Here is a 19371-nt window from a genome sequence, read left to right as displayed (position 1 = left end):
AAGGAGAGAACTTTCGGGAAAAGAAGGCACAGGGGTTCATTTTAGATGTTACAGGATCTTATTGGGACAAAACAGCTCCTGCACCAGTCTCTGAAGCATCCACCTCCACCTGAAATGGAAGTGAGACATCGGGTTGTCGCAAAACCGGAGAAGAAGTAAACCTCCGCTTCAGCTCCTGAAAAGAAGAAACAGCCTTTGGAGACCAATTCAGCAAATCAGCGCCCTTCTTAGTCAAATCAGTCAATGGTTTGGCAATAACAGAAAAATTGGCTATAAACTTACGATAAAAATTAGCAAAACCCAAAAACTTCTGGAGAGCCTTCAAAGAAGTGGGCTGCACCCAATCATAAATGGCCTGTACCTTGGCCGGGTCCATTTCAGTAGTTGACGGAGACAAAATAAATCCCAAAAATGAAATCCTCTGTACACCAAAAAGACATTTCGATCCCTTAACATACAGGGAATTTTCCCTCAAAATCCGGAACACAGTCCGAACATGTTCCACATGAGAGTCCCAATCCTTGGAGAAGATCAAAATATCATCCAAATAGATGATCAGAAACTTATCCACAAAGTCCCGGAAAATATCATTAATGAAGCACTGGAAGACAGAAGGGGCGTTAGTGAGCCCAAAAGGCATCACCAGGTACTCAAAATGTCCCTCCGGAGTATTAAACGCTGTCTTCCATTCATCCCCATGCTTAATGCGAATAAGATTATACGCCCCCCTGAGGTCAAGCTTGGTAAACCAGCAAGCACCTTCAACTCTAGAAAATAGGTCAGAAATCAGGGGTAACGGATACTGATATTTAACAGTAATTTTGTTAAGGGAGCGATAGTCAATACAGGGCCTTAATGAACCATCGTTCTTGGCCACAAAAAAACCCCCAGCACCCAAGGGTGAAGAGGATGGTCTAATATGACCCTTCTCCAACGACTCCTTAATATAGGATCGCATAGCCTCATATTCGGGTACAGATAAATTAAAAAGTCGACCCTTGGGAAATTTACACCCCGGACTCAGCTCAATTGCACAGTCATAACTCCTATGAGGAGGCAAAGACGCACACTTACTCTCACTAAACACATCATAAAAATCAGCCAAATAGTCAGGAACCTCATGCGACTGGGGAGAGGTGGAGAAAACAGGAGTGTCACTAAGAGCACACCGACAACCCCAACCTACCACAGACACAGATTTCCAATCCAAAACTGGATTATGGACTTGCAACCAGGGGAACCCCAGCACGATGGTATCATGCAAATTATGCAACACCAAAAATCTGCAATTTTTCTGATTGTCTGGGGCGACCCGCATTACCACCTGGGTCCAAAACTGAGGTTTATTCTTCGCCAAAGGAGTAGCATCAATACCCCTCAAAGGAATAGGCGTCCGCAGGGGTGGGTGTCATAGGGAAACCACAACGTTTAGCAAAATCTAAATCCATTAGGTTCAAGGCTGCTCCTGAATCCACAAAGGCTTTAGTAGAAAATGTGGACAGGGAGCAGATCAGAGTAATTGCCAGAAGAAACTTAGGTTGTACACCACCTACAGCAAATGTGTGTGCAAAACGTTTCTCTTGTTTAGGGCAGACAGAAATAATATGAAAGGTATCTCCACAGAAAAAACACAGCTTATTCCGCCTTCTGAACTCCTGACGTTGCACCCTAGACAAAACTCTATCACATTGCATAGGTTCAGACGTTTGTTCAACAGGTGGCAGCATTTCCCGTATAATTTTACGTTCACGTAAACGCCGATCAACCTGAATGGCTAATGACATAGAATCATCCAGACCAGAGGGAACAGGAAATCCCACCATAGTATCTTTTACGGTTTCTGACAAACCCTTCCGAAAGAGAGCTGCCAAGGCACCATCATTCCAAGTGGTGAGGACCGCCCACTTTCGGAATTTTTGACAGTACAGTTCTGCAGAATCTTGACCCTGGCTCAAAGCCAACAGGGTCTTTTCAGCCTGATCAATAGCATTAGGTTCATCATACAACAACCCCAAGGCCTGAAAAAACACGTCCACATTAGCTAGAATAGGATCATCTGGTACTAAAGAAAACACCCAATCCTGGGGATCGCTGCGCAGAGCTCCCCGATGAGTTAGGCTTCAAAGCAAGAAATAATTTACAATTATTCTTAAAATTAAAAAATTTAGACCGATCCCCAAAAAGCACATCAGGAGTGGGGAATTTTGGTTCAGCAGCGTGTGAATCAGCAAGATAGGTGGAAATTCCCCGCACTTCAGCAGCAAGCTGCTCCACATGATCAGACAGTTTCTTAAACTCCATCAGAAAAAAAAAAAATTCCTCCTATGGCCTCAGAGAAAAAGAGGAAAAAATATACACAAAAAAAAAATTCTGACACCTTTTCTTTTTTTTTTTTCTTCAAACAATTCCTTCCTGCTTTTGAGTACCCTAGAATCTGCGGTATGGCTGGTGATTCTGTTATGATTGAGTCACCGAGGAGGAAAAAACAAAACAAGCTCAGCCCAGAAAATCAGAGAAGTTGGAAACTAGCGAATTGCAGACCCCTAATCCTATCACACAACTAGCAGTAGCCGTGGAGTGTTCCTACGGTGATCCTGGACACCGTCACAGCCGGAGATCTACATAAGCCTAAAGAGAGAAAAGGGAAAAACTGACTGCCCCAGAGAAGACCACAAAGCAATAGGCAGCCCCCAACATATAATGACGGTGAAACAAGATGAAAACACTAACACAGATAGAAAGATAGGTTGAGCAAACGATGGGGCCCAAGCTAATTAAAAAGGACAGGACAGAAAAGCTGCTGTCTGCAATCCGAGAAAACCCTGCTAAAAATATTACCAACACAACTGATAAGCAAAAAGGACCCTGAAGTCACTAGACTTCAAACCCTATATCAGCACTCAGAATATTCTGGAAGCAGAGCAAAAGAGAACACTGATCAAGGAAAAAGAATCCAGCACACCCCCGGCCGGGGATGGCTGAACTCCAAAAAGCAAAGTAAACAAAACCAAAACTAATAAGTTCAATAGCAGAGCAAAAACTTATCTTTGGGAGGCAGGAATCAGACTGGTCTCCAAGAATCCAGCAGAGAAATCATCAGCGACTCAGAAGGGCGTCTGCTGCCTTATATCCAGTCTGAAGTTCCCGTTACCCAGTCACCATCCACCTGATCAGGTGTTTTGTTTCTTTCATCTAAATCAACCTCACTACCTTCCTTCACCAGAAGAGGGAGATCCTCAGACACAAAAGATGAATGAACAGATGAGCTCAAAACAGTCCTCTTCCTGTCCTGCTCCTGCTTCAGGTATGCGCCTTAGGCCACAGGCTCGTGTCCTTCCCTCCTCTTAACCCCCTCTGTACCACCCCTGTGCAGCGAGCACCAATCTAGTTCCTGCACAGGGTATATCAGGCGGCTCCTCCCTCATGGAGGCGCCTGAATATCGTGTGCCTTTCATTACGGTACTCTGGCCCCGTCTGGTCACACCTGTCTCTAGTCGCTCCTGACTCCAGTCAACTCTGACTCCGGTCACTCCTGACTCCGGTCACTCCTGACTCCGGTCACCTCTGACTCCGGTCACCTCTGACTCCTGTCACCTCTGACTCCTGTCACCTCCTGACACCGGTCTCCTCCTGACTCCGGTCTCCTCCTGACTCCGGTCTCCTCCTGACTCAAGTCACTCCTGACTCCTGTCACTCCTGACTCCTGTCACTCCTGTCACTCCTGACTCCTGTCACTCCTGTCACTCCTGACTCCTGTCACTCCTGACTCCTGTCACTCCTGACCCTCTGCCTTGCCTGTCTCTTCCGTTCTTGAGCCGCCCCTCTTGGTACCAGCTGTCATGGTATTCGACTCCTTCGGGCCTGCTCCAAACGGTCCCTGTATAGGGGTCGGCACCACCTGGCCAGCTCATCCCAGGGATCCCGGTACCGTGACCCAGAGGGTCCACTCTTGCTACCTATAACAGATCTCACCAGCGAGGTCGCTGTGTGTGACAGCTGTCAGCAACCGGCCCCCCTGCCGGGTATCGCTGATCGCTGTTGAAATGTCTGGACATTTTTGGGGTTGCTGATCTCCCGCTGGCCAGCACGCATCGCTGCGTGCGACAGGCGGGAGACCAGCGACCAGCGAGCAGGAGCTGGTAACCAAGGTACACATCGAGTTTCTAAGTGACGCTTAGAAACCCGATGAGTACCTTAGTTACCAGCTCCCTGCATCAGCGCGCTGGTAACTAAAGTACACCGCGACACCGCGCGCTCGGCGTCGCTGGTGCTGATCGCTGGTGAAGCTGCCTGTTTGACAGCTCACCAGCGATCATGTAGCGACTCACCAGCGATCCTGACAAGTTGATATCGTTGGTGAGTCGCTATGTGTGACGGGGCCCTAAGTGTGCGTGTGTGGCCCGTTCACTATCTCCATCCATCCCTCACTCCCTCACGATGGCTGGACCATCATTGTAAATACACACCTGTCCTCTCTATCTCCCCCTCCTCATTGTAGATTGTAAGCTCTCACCAGCAGGGGCCGCTTATTTCGTCTTATTTTGCTTTAATTATTGTATTGTTAACGTTTTTACTTATTACTTGTGTTTTGAAACTGTTAAACTGTAAAGCGCTGCGGAATATGTTGGCGCTATATAAATAAAGATTATTATTATTACTGCACCTACTGTTTGGCACAAACTGCCCCACATTATACTGCCCACTACTGAGCTCCTTACAAAATAAAATGCCTTCTTTGTGACCTCTAGGTGGCAAAATTGCCCCTTAGAAAATTTGAAAATATTAATGCCCTGTACAAACGCTTTAGAAAACAATGTCTACATTTTGTCTATAGAAAGTGATAATGCCCCAGGTGCACCTTAGACAGTCACAAATATGTTTCTTAAGTGTCTATTTAATATTCAGTAATGTCCCTTGAGCTCTCCCCTATTCATAGTATAATGGACCTACAGCTCACCTATAACTACTATAATACTGCTCCTATGTACAAGAATATAACTACTATAATACTGCTCCTATGTACAAGAATATAACTACTATAATACTGCATCCTATGTACAAGAATATAACTACTATAATACTGCATCCTATGTACTAGAATATGACTACTATAATACTGCTCCTATGTACAAGAATATAACTACTATAATACTGCTCCTATGTACAAGAATATAACTACTATAATACTGCCCCCTATGTACAAGAATATAACTACTATAATACTGCTCCTATGTACAAGAATATAACTACTATAATACTGCATCCTATGTACAAGAATATAACTACTATAATACTGCCCCTATGTACAAGAATATAACTACTATAATACTGCTCCTATGTACAAGAATATATCTACTATAATACTGCTCATATGTACAAGAATATAACTACTATAATACTGCCCCTATGTACAAGAATATAACTACTATAATACTGCTCCTATGTACAAGAATATATCTACTATAATACTGCTCATATGTACAAGAATATAACTACTATAATACTGCTCCTATGTACAAGAATATAACTACTATAATACTGCCCCTATGTACAAGAATATAACTACTATAATACTGCCCCTATGTACAAGAATATAACTACTATAATACTGCCCCTATGTACAAGAATATAACTACTATAATACTGCTCCTATGTACAAGAATATAACTACTATAATACTGCCCCTATGTACAAGAATATAACTACTATAATACTGCCCCTATGTACAAGAATATAACTACTATAATACTGCCCCTATGTACAAGAATATAATTACTATAATACTGCCTCTATGTACAAGAATATAACTACTATAATACTGCTCCTATGTACAAGAATATAACTACTATAATACTGCTCCTATATACAAGAATATAACTACTATAATACTGCTCCCTATGTACAAGAATATAACTACTATAATACTGCCCCTATGTACAAGAATATAACTACTATAATACTGCTCCTATGTACAAGAATATAACTACTATAATACTGCCCCTATGTACAAGAATATAACTGCTATAATACTGCCCCTATGTACAAGAATATAACTACTATAAAACTGCCCCTATGTACAAGAATGTAACTACTATACTACTGCCCCCGATGCACAAGAATATAACTACTATAAGGCTGTGTGCACACGCTGCGGATTCCGCTGCGTTTCCGCAGCGGTTTTGGCCGCTGCGGACACGCAGCAGTTTTAGCTGCGGTGTACAGTACCATTCATTTGAATGGGAAAATAAAAACGCTGTGCCGACGCTGCGGAAAAAACCGCGCGGATTTGCTGCGGTTTTGAATCAGCAGAAAGAATTGCATGTCAATTCTTTCTGCGGAAACCGCTGCGGGTTCCTATCTCCACCATTGTGGAGATAGTGAATCCGCAGGACCAAACCGCAGGCAAAACCGCAGATAATCCGCAGGTCTTTGGACCTGCGGATTATCTGCGGTTTTTGCAAAATCCGTGCGGATTAATCCGCAGCGGATTCCGCAGCGTGTGCACACAGCCTAATACTGCTCCATGTACAAGATTACAACTACTATTCTACTGCCCCCGATGCACAAGAATATAACTACTATAATACTGCTCCATGTACAAGATTACAACTACTATAATACTGCTCCTATGTACAAGAATCTAACTACTATAATACTGCCCCTTATGTGCAAGAATATAACTACTATAATACTGCCCTTATGTACAAGAATATAACTACTATAATACTGCCCCTATGTACAAGAATATAACTACTTTAATACTGCCCCCTATGTACAAGAATATAACTACTATAATACTGCCCCTTATGTACAAGAATATAACTACTATAATACTGCCCCTTATGTACAAGAATATAACTACTATAATACTGCCCCTATGTACAAGAATATAACTACTATAATACTGCCCCCTATGTACAAGAATATAACTACTATAATACTGCCCTTATGTACAAGAATATAACTACTATAATACTGCCCGTAATGTACAAGAATATAACTACTATAATACTGCCCCATATGTACAAGAATATAACTACTATAATACTGCCCCTATGTACAAGAATATAACTATTATAATACTGCCCCTTATGTACAAGAATATAACTACTATAATACTGCCCCCTATGTACAAGAATATAACTACTATAATACTGCTCCTATGTACAAGAATATAGCTACTATAATACTGCCCCCTATGTACAAGTATAAAACTACTATAATACTGCCCCTTATTTACAAGAATATAACTACTATAATACTGCCCCTTATGTACAAGAATATAACTACTATAACACTGCCCCTATGTACAAGAATATAACTACTATAATACTGCCCCTATGTACAAGAATATAACTACTATTATACTGTCCCTATGTACAAGAATAAACCTACTATAATACTGCCCCCTATGTACAAGAATATAACTACTATAATAATGTCCCTATGTACAAGAATAAACCTACTATAATACTGCCCCCTATGTACAAGAATATAACTACTATAATACTGCTCCTATGTACAAGAATATAGCTACTATAATACTGCCCCCTATGTACAAGTATATATCTACTATAATACTGCCCCTTATTTACAAGAATATACTGTAACTACTATAATACTGCCCCTTATGTACAAGAATATAACTACTATAACATTGCCCCTATGTACAAGAATATAACTACTATAATACTGCCCCTATGTACAAGAATATAACTACTATAATACTGCCCCTTATTTACAAGAATATAACTACTATAATACTGCCCCTTATGTACAAGAATATAACTACTAAAACACTGCCCCTATGTACAAGAATATAACTACTATAACACTGCCCCTATATACAAGAATATAACTACTATAATACTGCCCCTTATTTACAAGAATATAACTACTATAATACTGCCCCCTATGTACAAGAATATAACTACTATAATACTGCCCTTATGTACAAGAATATAACTACTATAATACTGCCCCTATGTACAAGAATATAACTACTATAATACTGCTCCTATGTACAAGAATATAACTACTATAATACTGCCCTATGTACAAGAATATAACTACTATAATACTGCTCCTATGTTCAAGAATATAACTACTATAATACTGCTCCTATGTACAAGAATATAACTACTATAATACTGCTCCTATGTTCAAGGATATAACTACTATAATACTGCCCCTATGTACAAGAATATAACTACTATAATACTGCCCTTATGTACAAGAATATAACTACTATAATACTGCCCCTATGTACAAGAATATAACTACTGTAATACTGCTCCTATGTACAAGAATATAACTACTATAATACTGCCCTATGTACAAGAATATAACTACTATAATACTGCTCCTATGTTCAAGAATATAACTACTATAATACTGCTCCTATGTACAAGAATATAACTACTATAACACTGCCCCTATGTACAAGAATATAACTACTATAATACTGCCCCTATGTACAAGAATATAACTACTATAATACTGCCCCTTATTTACAAGAATATAACTACTATAATACTGCCCCCTATGTACAAGAATATAACTACTATAATAATGTCCCTATGTACAAGAATAAACCTACTATAATACTGCCCCCTATGTACAAGAATATAACTACTATAATACTGCTCCTATGTACAAGAATATAGCTACTATAATACTGCCCCCTATGTACAAGTATATAACTACTATAATACTGCCCCTTATTTACAAGAATATACTGTAACTACTATAATACTGCCCCTTATGTACAAGAATATAACTACTATAACACTGCCCCTATGTACAAGAATATAACTACTATAATACTGCCCCTATGTACAAGAATATAACTACTATAATACTGCCCCTTATTTACAAGAATATAACTACTATAATACTGCCCCTTATGTACAAGAATATAACTACTAAAACACTGCCCCTATGTACAAGAATATAACTACTATAACACTGCCCCTATATACAAGAATATAACTACTATAATACTGCCCCTTATTTACAAGAATATAACTACTATAATACTGCCCCCTATGTACAAGAATATAACTACTATAATGCTGCCCTTATGTACAAGAATATAACTACTATAATACTGCCCCTATGTACAAGAATATAACTACTATAATACTGCTCCTATGTACAAGAATATAACTACTATAATACTGCCCTATGTACAAGAATATAACTACTATAATACTGCTCCTATGTTCAAGAATATAACTACTATAATACTGCTCCTATGTACAAGAATATAACTACTATAATACTGCTCCTATGTTCAAGGATATAACTACTATAATACTGCCCCTATGTACAAGAATATAACTACTATAATACTGCCCTTATGTACAAGAATATAACTACTATAATACTGCCCCTATGTACAAGAATATAACTACTATAATACTGCTCCTATGTACAAGAATATAACTACTATAATACTGCCCTATGTACAAGAATATAACTACTATAATACTGCTCCTATGTTCAAGAATATAACTACTATAATACTGCTCCTATGTACAAGAATATAACTACTATAACACTGCCCCTATGTACAAGAATATAACTACTATAATACTGCCCCTATGTACAAGAATATAACTACTATAATACTGCCCCTTATTTACAAGAATATAACTACTATAATACTGGCCCTTATGTACAAGAATATAACTACTATAACACTGCCCCTATGTACAAGAATATAACTACTATAACACTGCCCCTATATACAAGAATATAACTACTATAATACTGCCCCTTATTTACAAGAATATAACTACTATAATACTGCCCCTATGTACAAGAATATAACTACTATAATACTGCCCTTATGTACAAGAATATAACTACTATAATACTGCCCCTATGTACAAGAATATAACTACTATAATACTGCTCCTATGTACAAGAATATAACTACTATAATACTGCCCTATGTACAAGAATATAACTACTATAATACTGCTCCTATGTTCAAGAATATAACTACTATAATACTGCTCCTATGTACAAGAATATAACTACTATAATACTGCTCCTATGTTCAAGGATATAACTACTATAATACTGCCCCTATGTACAATAATATAACTACTATAATACTGCTCCTATGTACAAGAATATAACTACTATAATACTGCTCCTATGTAGAAGAATATAACTACTATAATACTGCCCTATGTACAAGAATATAACTACTATAATACTGCTCCTATGTTCAAGAATATAACTACTATAATACTGCTCCTATGTACAAGAATATAACTACTATAATACTTCCCCTATGTACAAGAATATAACTGCTATAATACTGCTCCTATATACAAGAATATAACTACTATAATACTGCCCCCTATGTACAAGAATATAACTACTATAATACTGCTCCTATATACAAGAATATAACTACTATAATACTGCCCCTATGTACAAGAATATAACTACTATAATACTGCTCCTATGTACAAGAATATAACTACTATAATACTGCCCCTTTGTACAGGAATAGAACTACTATAATACTGACACTATGTACAAGAATATAACCACTCACTAATGCAGAAATTGTAGCCATTATAATAATGTGTCCTACATGATTCCATGTATCTCTCTGTACTTGTTAGTAGCGTGTAAGCTGTAGCAGTCTGTTCTGCGGTTGTATGTCTTTAGCGTGTGTTGCAGAGATCAGCGTGACATACTTTAGGTGGAATGGATTCGGTGAATGTCTTAGAAGAGACGCCAAACTGTAAAACTCCTGGACAGCAGTCAAATGTCCCTCACATTCCTGAGGGAGGCGACCATAGACTAGATGACAGAGATGGCACATGGTCAATAGAGTCTAAGGATTCCTTCGCTCTCCTGCTGTTTGTTTACTAGATACAGGAGCCACTTCTCATATTCTTCCAATGAAATGAGTTTTCCATTCTCAGGAAAGTCGTGTGCACAGGTGCAATTTGTTGTTAAAAAACAAACCAAAAAAAATTTTTTTTTCCACCTCTCCACTGCTAAGTCTCCACTGGTGTCTGTTGTTGTCTACAGTCTAGATGTCACATCGATCGCACTGCGGCCAATCAGTGAGTGCAAAGGCTTGTGGCATCTCCATGGGCATCGCCTCTGAGCTCAGTGATTGGCTGCAGCTAGAGTTGAGCGACTTTGGTCGGATCAGGTTTCATGAAACAAAATTTGTTTCAGATGAAACTTGTCCGACTAGGGCAAAAAAAGTCGGAGTTTCGTCCGAAACCCGACCCCAATGCAAGTCAATGGGGAATAAAAGTCGGCATTGAGTGGATGAATGTCTGTAGGGCATATATTTGATGCCACACACTAGACATTGTTTCTTTCTTCGATACTTTGTGACTCATACAAGTGCTTCTCACAAAATTAGAATATCGTCAAAAAGTGAATTTATTTCAGTTCTTCAATACAAAAAGTGAATCTCCTCTATTCTATAGAGTCATTACACACAGAGTGATCTATTTCACGTGTTTATTTCTGGTAATGTTGATGATTATGGCTTACAGCCAATGAAAACCCAAAACTCATTATCTCAGTAAATTAGAATACTTTATAACACCAGCCTGAAAAATGATTTTAAAATCCGAAATGTTGTCCGACTGGAATGTATGATCAGTAAATGCACTCAGTACTTGGTCGGGCTCCTTTTGCATCAATTCCTGCATCAATGCGGCGTGGCATGGAGGCGATCAGCCTGTGGCACTGCTGAGGGGTTATGGAAGCCCAGGTTGCTGTGGCAGCAGCCTTCAGCTCGTCTGCATTGTTGGGTCTGGTGTCTCTTATCTTCTTCTTGACAACACTCCATAGATTCTCTATGGGGTTAAGGTCAGGCGAATTTGCTGCCAATCAAGCCCAGTGATACTGTTGTGTGTACACCAGGTATTGGTACTTTTGGCACTGTGGACAGGGGCCAAGTCCTGCTGGAGAATGACATTTCCATCTCCATAAAGCTTGTCGGCAGAGGGAAGCATGAACAGCTCTAAAATGTCCTGGTAGACGGCTGCACTGACTTTGGTCTTGATGTTGTTAAACCTTGTTATTTTTTTTTGCTTGCTTTTTAAACTCTTTATCATTAATTTTACGGCATTTATTTCATCACTACGTGACAAGTGAATAAATTCCCTTCCCCCAAAAATGAAGGCATTTTCTACTCTTTCCTCATCAGTTCTCAGGAAATTCATAAAAATGTTCCCCTTTTCCTCCGTATCATTAGCCATCAGAAAGTCATAGACCGTGGCGATCCATCAAGGGTTAGGGGAAGTCCTCTTGTGTGAGAAAGCTGCTCTTCATTAGTATTAACGAGTCAAAACCTCTGACTACGAGGATCGTGTTATTCTTTTTCATTATGTGGTTTACAGAAGCTAAACACCGCCAGGAAATTACAACTTTCCTACACCGAGTACAGAAATATTCGGCACCTCACTTTTCGAGAGCGGCGTTAATAATCTGAGAGTTATTTGTAGTTTGGAGACGATGAAAATGACCAATAAAATAACACGGCTGATGTTCATTTCTGCATTTTTGCCGTCCATTAACTGTGATTAAATTGGTGTTGGGTCATTCAGTGGCTTCATGACTTATTATTATTTGTGGGATATTCCTTTTGAAAATTTCTACTATTTTTATTTTTTATTTTTTTTGTCCTTTTCCTGTATTTTTGCTTATTTTTTTTCTAAATCAAAATGAAAGATTTGACCATTTACCCAAAAATGTAAGTTGGCCATTCAGTGGAAAACGAGAAAACGGTGTAAACATCTGCCAATTTGTGGTCTTCCACCTCTCCTGTGACATTTGAACTATCAGACATGTTGGGTTATTTTATGTTTATAGTGGTCTTCCACCTCTCCCGTGTCATCTTCACCATGCCCAATTGTTTTTTCCTGCAGAAATGATGCCAGTACCAGAGAGGTCTATTATGGCCAACATTTGCCCCAATCAGCTTGTGTCCCTAAGGGCTCATGCAGGTATCCATGCAAATCAGTCCGACCTCGGATCGCAATGCACAGACTGGCTGAACGTCTCCTGACCAGAGCATAAGAGCTTTATATATTTCTATGAGGTTGTGATACTCGGGTCATGAAAGCCACGACCAGTCCATGCCATGCAGGCCGAGATAAGACCAATTTGAATGGACGTCTCCATGAGCCCTTATAGGAGATGAAACTTGTAGACTTTACTGTTCCTCCATATCATGGAATGTCCCACCAAATGATCCTAGGGTATTAATATCTATGTTATAAAGTGGGACCATGTGGCAGCAACGGGAGTAAGTATTGCTCAATACATTGACCACATGGGATAATGTTTGAGTTGCTTATAGAAGATCATAGAATCATAGAATCCTAGAGTTGGAAAGGACCTCCTGGGCCATCTGGTCCAACCCCCTGCTCAAAGCAGGATTCACTAAATCATCCCAGACAGATGTCTGTCCAGCCTCTGTTTGAAGACTTCCATTGAAGGAGAACTCACCACCTCTCGTGGCTGCCTGTTCCACTCATTGATCACTCTAACTGTCAAAAAGTTTTTTCTTATATCTAATCTGTGTCTCCTCCCATTCAGTTTCATCCCATTGCTTCTAGTCTTTACTTGTGCAAATGAGAATAAAGATGATCCTTTTACAATGTGACAGCCCTTGAGATATTTCTAGACAGCTATTAAGTCTCCTCTCAGTCTTCTCTTCTGCAAGCTAAACATTCCCAAATCCTGCAACCTTTCCTCATAAGACAGGGTTTGCAGACCGGTCACCATTCTGGTCGCTCTTTTCTGAACTTGCTCCAGTTTGTTGATGTCTTTTTTTAAAATGTGGTGCCCAAAACTGGACTCAGTATTCCAGATGAGGTCTGACCAAAGAGGAGTAGAGGGAAATAATGACTTCACGTGATCTAGAGTGTATGCTTCTGTTAATACATCCTAGAATTGCATTTGCCTTTTTTGCTGCTGCATCACACTGTTGACTCATATTCAGTCTGTGATCTATTAGTATACCCAAGTCTTTTTCACATGTGCTGTCGCTTAGCCCTATTCCTCCCATTCTGTATATGCTTTTTTCATTTTTATTGCCCAGATGTAGTACTTTGCATTTTTCCCTGTTAAAAACCATTCTGTTAGTTGCTGCCCACTGCTCCAGTTTATTTATATATTTTTGAATCCTCTCTCTCTCTTCTCTAGTATTAGCTATCCCTCCTAGCTTTGTGTCATCAGCAAATTTAATCAGTTTACCCTCAATTCCTTCATCTAAATCGTTGATAAAGATGTTGAACAATACAGGGCCCAGGACAGAGCCCTGTGGTACCCCACTTGAGACATTCTTCCAACTGGATGTGCAGCCATTTACGACCACTCTTTGGGTCCGATCACTAAGCCAGTTATGAATCCACCTAACAGTTGCCTTGTCCATTCCATACTTAGCTATTTTTTCAATAAGGATTATTATTATTATTTATTTGTTAGATACTTTGTCAAATGCTTTGCTGAAGTCAAGATATACTATATCTACAGCATTTCCCTGATCCACCCAATCAGTGATTCCGTCATAGAAGGAAATTAAGTTAGTCTCACATGACTCTGTTTAATCACTTCATTCTTATCCAGGTACTGACATACATGTTGTTTAATAATTTGTTCAAAGATCTTTCCTGGTATAGAAGTCAGACTCACCGGCCTATAGTTGCCTGGGTCCACCTTCTTCCCCTTTTTGAAGATAGGAACAACATTTGCTCTTCTCCAGTCTTCTGGGACTTCTCCTGTCCTCCAAGAATTTTCAAAGATTATGGAGAGGGGTTCAAAAATTTCTTCTGCTTTCTCCTTCAGTACTCTGGGGTGTAATTCATCTGGACCTGGAGACTTGAATTCATTTAGGTTAGCTTAGTGATGTTTTAAGATGTTTTAAAAAAAAGTCCAACCATGTCCCATGTAGGACCTAGAAGTCATGTCTGGCGTGATGATTGGTCAGCTTCACCGAAATACAAGGAATTGATGAATATTTTTTTTTTCTAGGTACAAGAGAATCCGCCTTTTTGTACGCTCTGTCTGCCGCTTCTATAAGCCATACGATTGCTAGGGCTTGCACCGTCGGGGACCTCCCAGGTTGTTCTTGCGGCCCCATACCTGGGGAGCCACTGGACCAAGGTTCTCGTTGGGGAGGATGTGCCGACAATGTGAACTATGGTCTCATGATGGGCTCTAAGTTCTCCGATGCCCCAATGAAGATGAAGAAGTCAGGATCTCAAGCCAATAAGCTAATGCATCTCCACAACAGCGAAGTGGGGCGACAGGTGAGTAGATTCTCCAAGATGGACATATATGTTGGGAATATATTCCTAAAATTAAATATATCTGACTTTGTTTTAGGGATGTGAATGTTTATATACTTGTGTCTGTAGATGTTCAAGTTTTTCTAAAACTTTTTTATTTATTTAGGTGCTGAAATCCTCATTGGAGCTGAAATGTAAATGTCATGGAGTCTCGGGGTCCTGCTCTATTAAGACCTGTTGGAAAGGATTGCTGGAACTTCGAGAGATCGCCTTGGATCTTAAAACCAAGTATCTATCAGCAACGAAGGTTGTTCATCGACCAATGGGTACACGGAAACAGCTGGTGCCAAAAGACCTGGATATTCGGCCGGTGCGGGAGACAGAACTTATATACCTTCAAAGTTCTCCGGATTATTGTCTAAAGAATGAAAAGTTAGGATCTCATGGAACACAAGACCGGTGAGTTTGGCTTCAAGCGCAAGCAAAAAAAAAGTTTTGTAAGACACCATGGAATTTGAGCCTTTGTAGTGTGGTGTCCTTACATCTACTGCTCTTTAATAGTTTGGCAAACATACCCTAACACATTGACCCTGTTTTATCAATAATGAGTCATAATGAGGGACCCGCAGGAATAAGATGCAGATGCTACTTAATTCGGTGCATCTTATCAGTGGCATTTGCGTTCATACACCTTGTTAGAAATGTTACTCTGGTCATAGACTGGAGTAACATTTCTGGTGTAATGTATGCTGCCACTTTTGATGAATTTGATGGTCGGGTACAGACATGTTCTCTCCTGTCCCTGTTCTTCTCCACGTCCTCCCACTTTTGTGGAGCTGCCCAAAGCTAATGTGAAAATATGAATAGTTGCAAAAATTTGTGCAACTCCGGATTGCACAAAAATTTTTCAACATTACAAAGTGTTTTGTATTGGTTTTCTGGCCTAAACACTTTGATGTATCGGGGCTGTTGTCTTCCAACTATGGTTGATTTCTCACTTTGGTTCCTCCTCTTTCATCCGGAATTAGAGATGAGCGAATCGATTTGAGGGGAATTGAATTCACGAAAAATGGAGAGTATTGCAGACTCAACCTCATAAGTCATCTAACAATACATGTCTATGGTGGAGGTCACTGCACGGAAGTTACATGGCCGGGAGAAGTTTCTACGGGCAATATCCACAGTTTCTTGGGGTTGTGAGGCCATCCCCATAAAAGTCAGTGTCTTTCAGAAAGGAGACGCTCCTCACTACCCATCAATGATGAAAAGTTTGGAACAGGATGTATGATTTGTTCATTACATCTTTCAAAACATCTGATTTTTAAAGTTGACTTTTTTTGGTAAAAAAAAATTCAAAATGGTTAAAAAACAAATGATAAAATAAAAATATAACAATATAGGACTTAAAACATGCGCTTTTTTTAATAACCGTTAGATTTTTCATGCTTCAATGAAATTTTTTTTAAATTTAATTTCTTTTCTAAAGAAAGTTATAAAATATCAAACTATAAAGAAAGGACGAAAACCTATAAAATCGAAAATATGACGTAGAGGTAGGTTTTTTTTTGCTCCATCCAAGTGTTCAGCATTTTTTTTTTTGTACATGACCCCCTATTACCACCGGCTTCAAAAATAAGTAAAAAAAAAGTCAGAATTTTGGTCACTAGTCACTGTGGATGTATGTAAAGTACATATAATTGTATGAGATTGCAAAACACTGGATCTGTCAGACATAACAACTTGTGCGCGGTTCTATAAAAACTGGTTTGTGTGTGACTCAAGGCAGACACAGAATTTTTCGGCCGTCTGAACCTCTTAATTCTCCACACATGATTTGTGTCTGCATATTATGATAATGAAAGGTTGTTCTTACCCACTATTGAAAGCTGTGGATTCACGGCACGGGTGATGACTCACGACTGCATCAATGGGGTTTGTGCAAAATATGCAGGAAAATAAATCTGGAGTTTTGGGAAAAAAGAGGTTTTTTATTAGAAGTGAATCAGATTCTCCAAATCCGTACATTTATGTTGTATCAACAGTCCAAGCGATAGCCGGCGCTCACGTCTTCGTAAAAAAATTGTTTCATTGATTCGGTAATATAAAAGGCACAAAAAAATGGTTGAACACAACAAAAATTAGAAAGGCAGAAAAGAAATATCCGCTGCGCTCCCAGGCAACATGTTCTGACCTACATGGTCCTTTGTAAGGCTTGAGAAAGGACCATGTAAGTCTGAAAAACGTTGCCTGGGAGCGCAGCGGATATTTCTTTTCTGTCTTTTTAATTTTTGTGCTGTTGTTTTCAATCATTTTTGTGCCTTTTATATTACTGGATCAATAAAGCATTTTTTAAGAAGATTTGAGTGTCGGCTATTGTTTGGACTCTTGCTATTACTGGAGTATTTTGCCGTACACCTTTTTTACATTTATAGTGCACTAGCTGAAGAGCCAAGCGTTGACCGGGCATAGTAACTAACTGGGTCCCACTCTTTCCCTTAACAGCCCCGCTCTCCACCCGCCATCACGCTCTCTCCTTCCACAGCCCCGCTCTCCACTCGTCGTTCTGCTCTCTCCCTCTGTAGCCCTGCTCTCCATGCACCGTCCCGTTCTATCCTTCCACAGCTCCACTCTAGATCCGTGCCCTGCTTTCCCTCCACAGCCCCGCTCTCTCCGTCCACAGCCCCGCTCTCCACACACCGTCCCATTCAATTCTTCCTCAGCCATTCTCTAGATCCATGTCCTGCTCTCCCTCCACAGCCCCGCTCTCCATGCGCCGTCCCGCTCTATCCCTCGCAGCTCCGCTCTCCACCCATGTCCAACATTTTCCCTCTGCATCCCCAATCTCCAGTCGCCAGTGGGCGGGGGGCTATGTGGAGTGGGCGTGGCTTGATACATACACACACATATACATGCACAGCTTTATATATATAGATGACACCTATTAATCTACATAAACAAAGATTTGAAAGTTGACCTGTGACCAGGTCAAAAGTGACTAGTTTTTGCTCTTATTTTGTTCTTGCTGTTCCTTTTATTTTATTATTTTTTTAATCCTCCATACAGTTTTAGAGATACAAGCCATTTTACATTGTGAGATTTTTTGTGGTCTTTACTAAAGGGGTGTGGCTCACAGGGTAAAGACATGCCCCTGAAGATTCTATTAGTATCGCCCCCTATGTAAATATCATGAATAAAAATTAGCATATCTCTGGAACCAGATTTTTTTTTTTAAAGCAAAAGATGGAAAACTCAGGGGACTAGAGGGGATAAATCAGAGCAAAAACTGGCCACTTTTGAACCTGTCACAGTCCCCTTTAAAACTCTGTCATCTATGAAAGTCACAATGAATTTATAAAAATATGTATCAGAATTTAATGAATAACACTAAAACTGCAAAGACATAAGTTTTACTTGAAAATCCTTTAGTTAACAAAAATAAACTTCTTTCTCCGATAAATAATGCTAATGCTTGACTTGGGTGATTAGTCATATTAAAGGGGAGGTTTGATGCTTTTATATTGACCTATTCATCTGCCATGTGACAGCGTAAACAGTGCATGGAGGGGAATAACTGAGCTGACAGTTCAGTAGGAACTGATCTGCCGTACCCTGCAGCGGTCACTAAAGAATGTATGGAGTTGAGATGTTCTACTCCGTGCACTGTTTTCCAGGTCACAAAGATGATAACAGCTAAACGGTAGAGTTATTGGGAATCGCACCCTCACCGATCTGATATTGTAGATTTATAAGCCCTTTAAAGCAGTGTAACCTCCTTTAAGCAGGATTATATATTTTTATATAAAAAAATACATTAAAAAGACAGAGAATTTCAAAATATTACTTATCCTGTAGTGATTTTGAGTTACATCCTGTATTATACGCCAGAGCTGCACTCACTATTCTGCTGGTGCAGTCACTGTGTACATACATTACTGATCCTGTAGTGATTTTGAGTTACATCCTGTATTATACTCCAGAGCTGTGCTCACTATTCTGCTGGTGGAGTCACTGTGTACATACATTACATTACTGATCCTGAGTTACATCCTGTATTATACCCCAGAGCTGCACTCACTATTCT

General features: G+C 39.7%; 1 protein-coding gene across 2 annotated transcripts in view; it reads left to right on the top strand.

Annotated features, from left to right (window-relative positions):
• WNT11 (Wnt family member 11) overlaps positions 1–19371 on the top strand; it is a 179845-nt gene that overhangs the window by 71898 nt on the left and 88576 nt on the right. For both annotated transcript variants that reach the window (XM_073548609.1, XM_073548608.1), the window contains exons 4-5: positions 15034–15311; positions 15457–15749. In XM_073548609.1, coding sequence (XP_073404710.1) covers positions 15034–15311; positions 15457–15749 — 571 coding nt within the window. The remainder of the gene's footprint in view (positions 1–15033; positions 15312–15456; positions 15750–19371) is intronic.

This window comes from Dendrobates tinctorius, unplaced genomic scaffold (genome assembly GCF_039654945.1).
Source record: "Dendrobates tinctorius isolate UK_male_01 unplaced genomic scaffold, ASM3965494v1 ptg000157l, whole genome shotgun sequence".
Lineage (NCBI taxonomy): Eukaryota > Metazoa > Chordata > Amphibia > Anura > Dendrobatidae > Dendrobates > Dendrobates tinctorius.
Note: the sequence above shows the minus strand (reverse complement) of the source record. Positions and strands in the feature narration are given on the sequence as shown.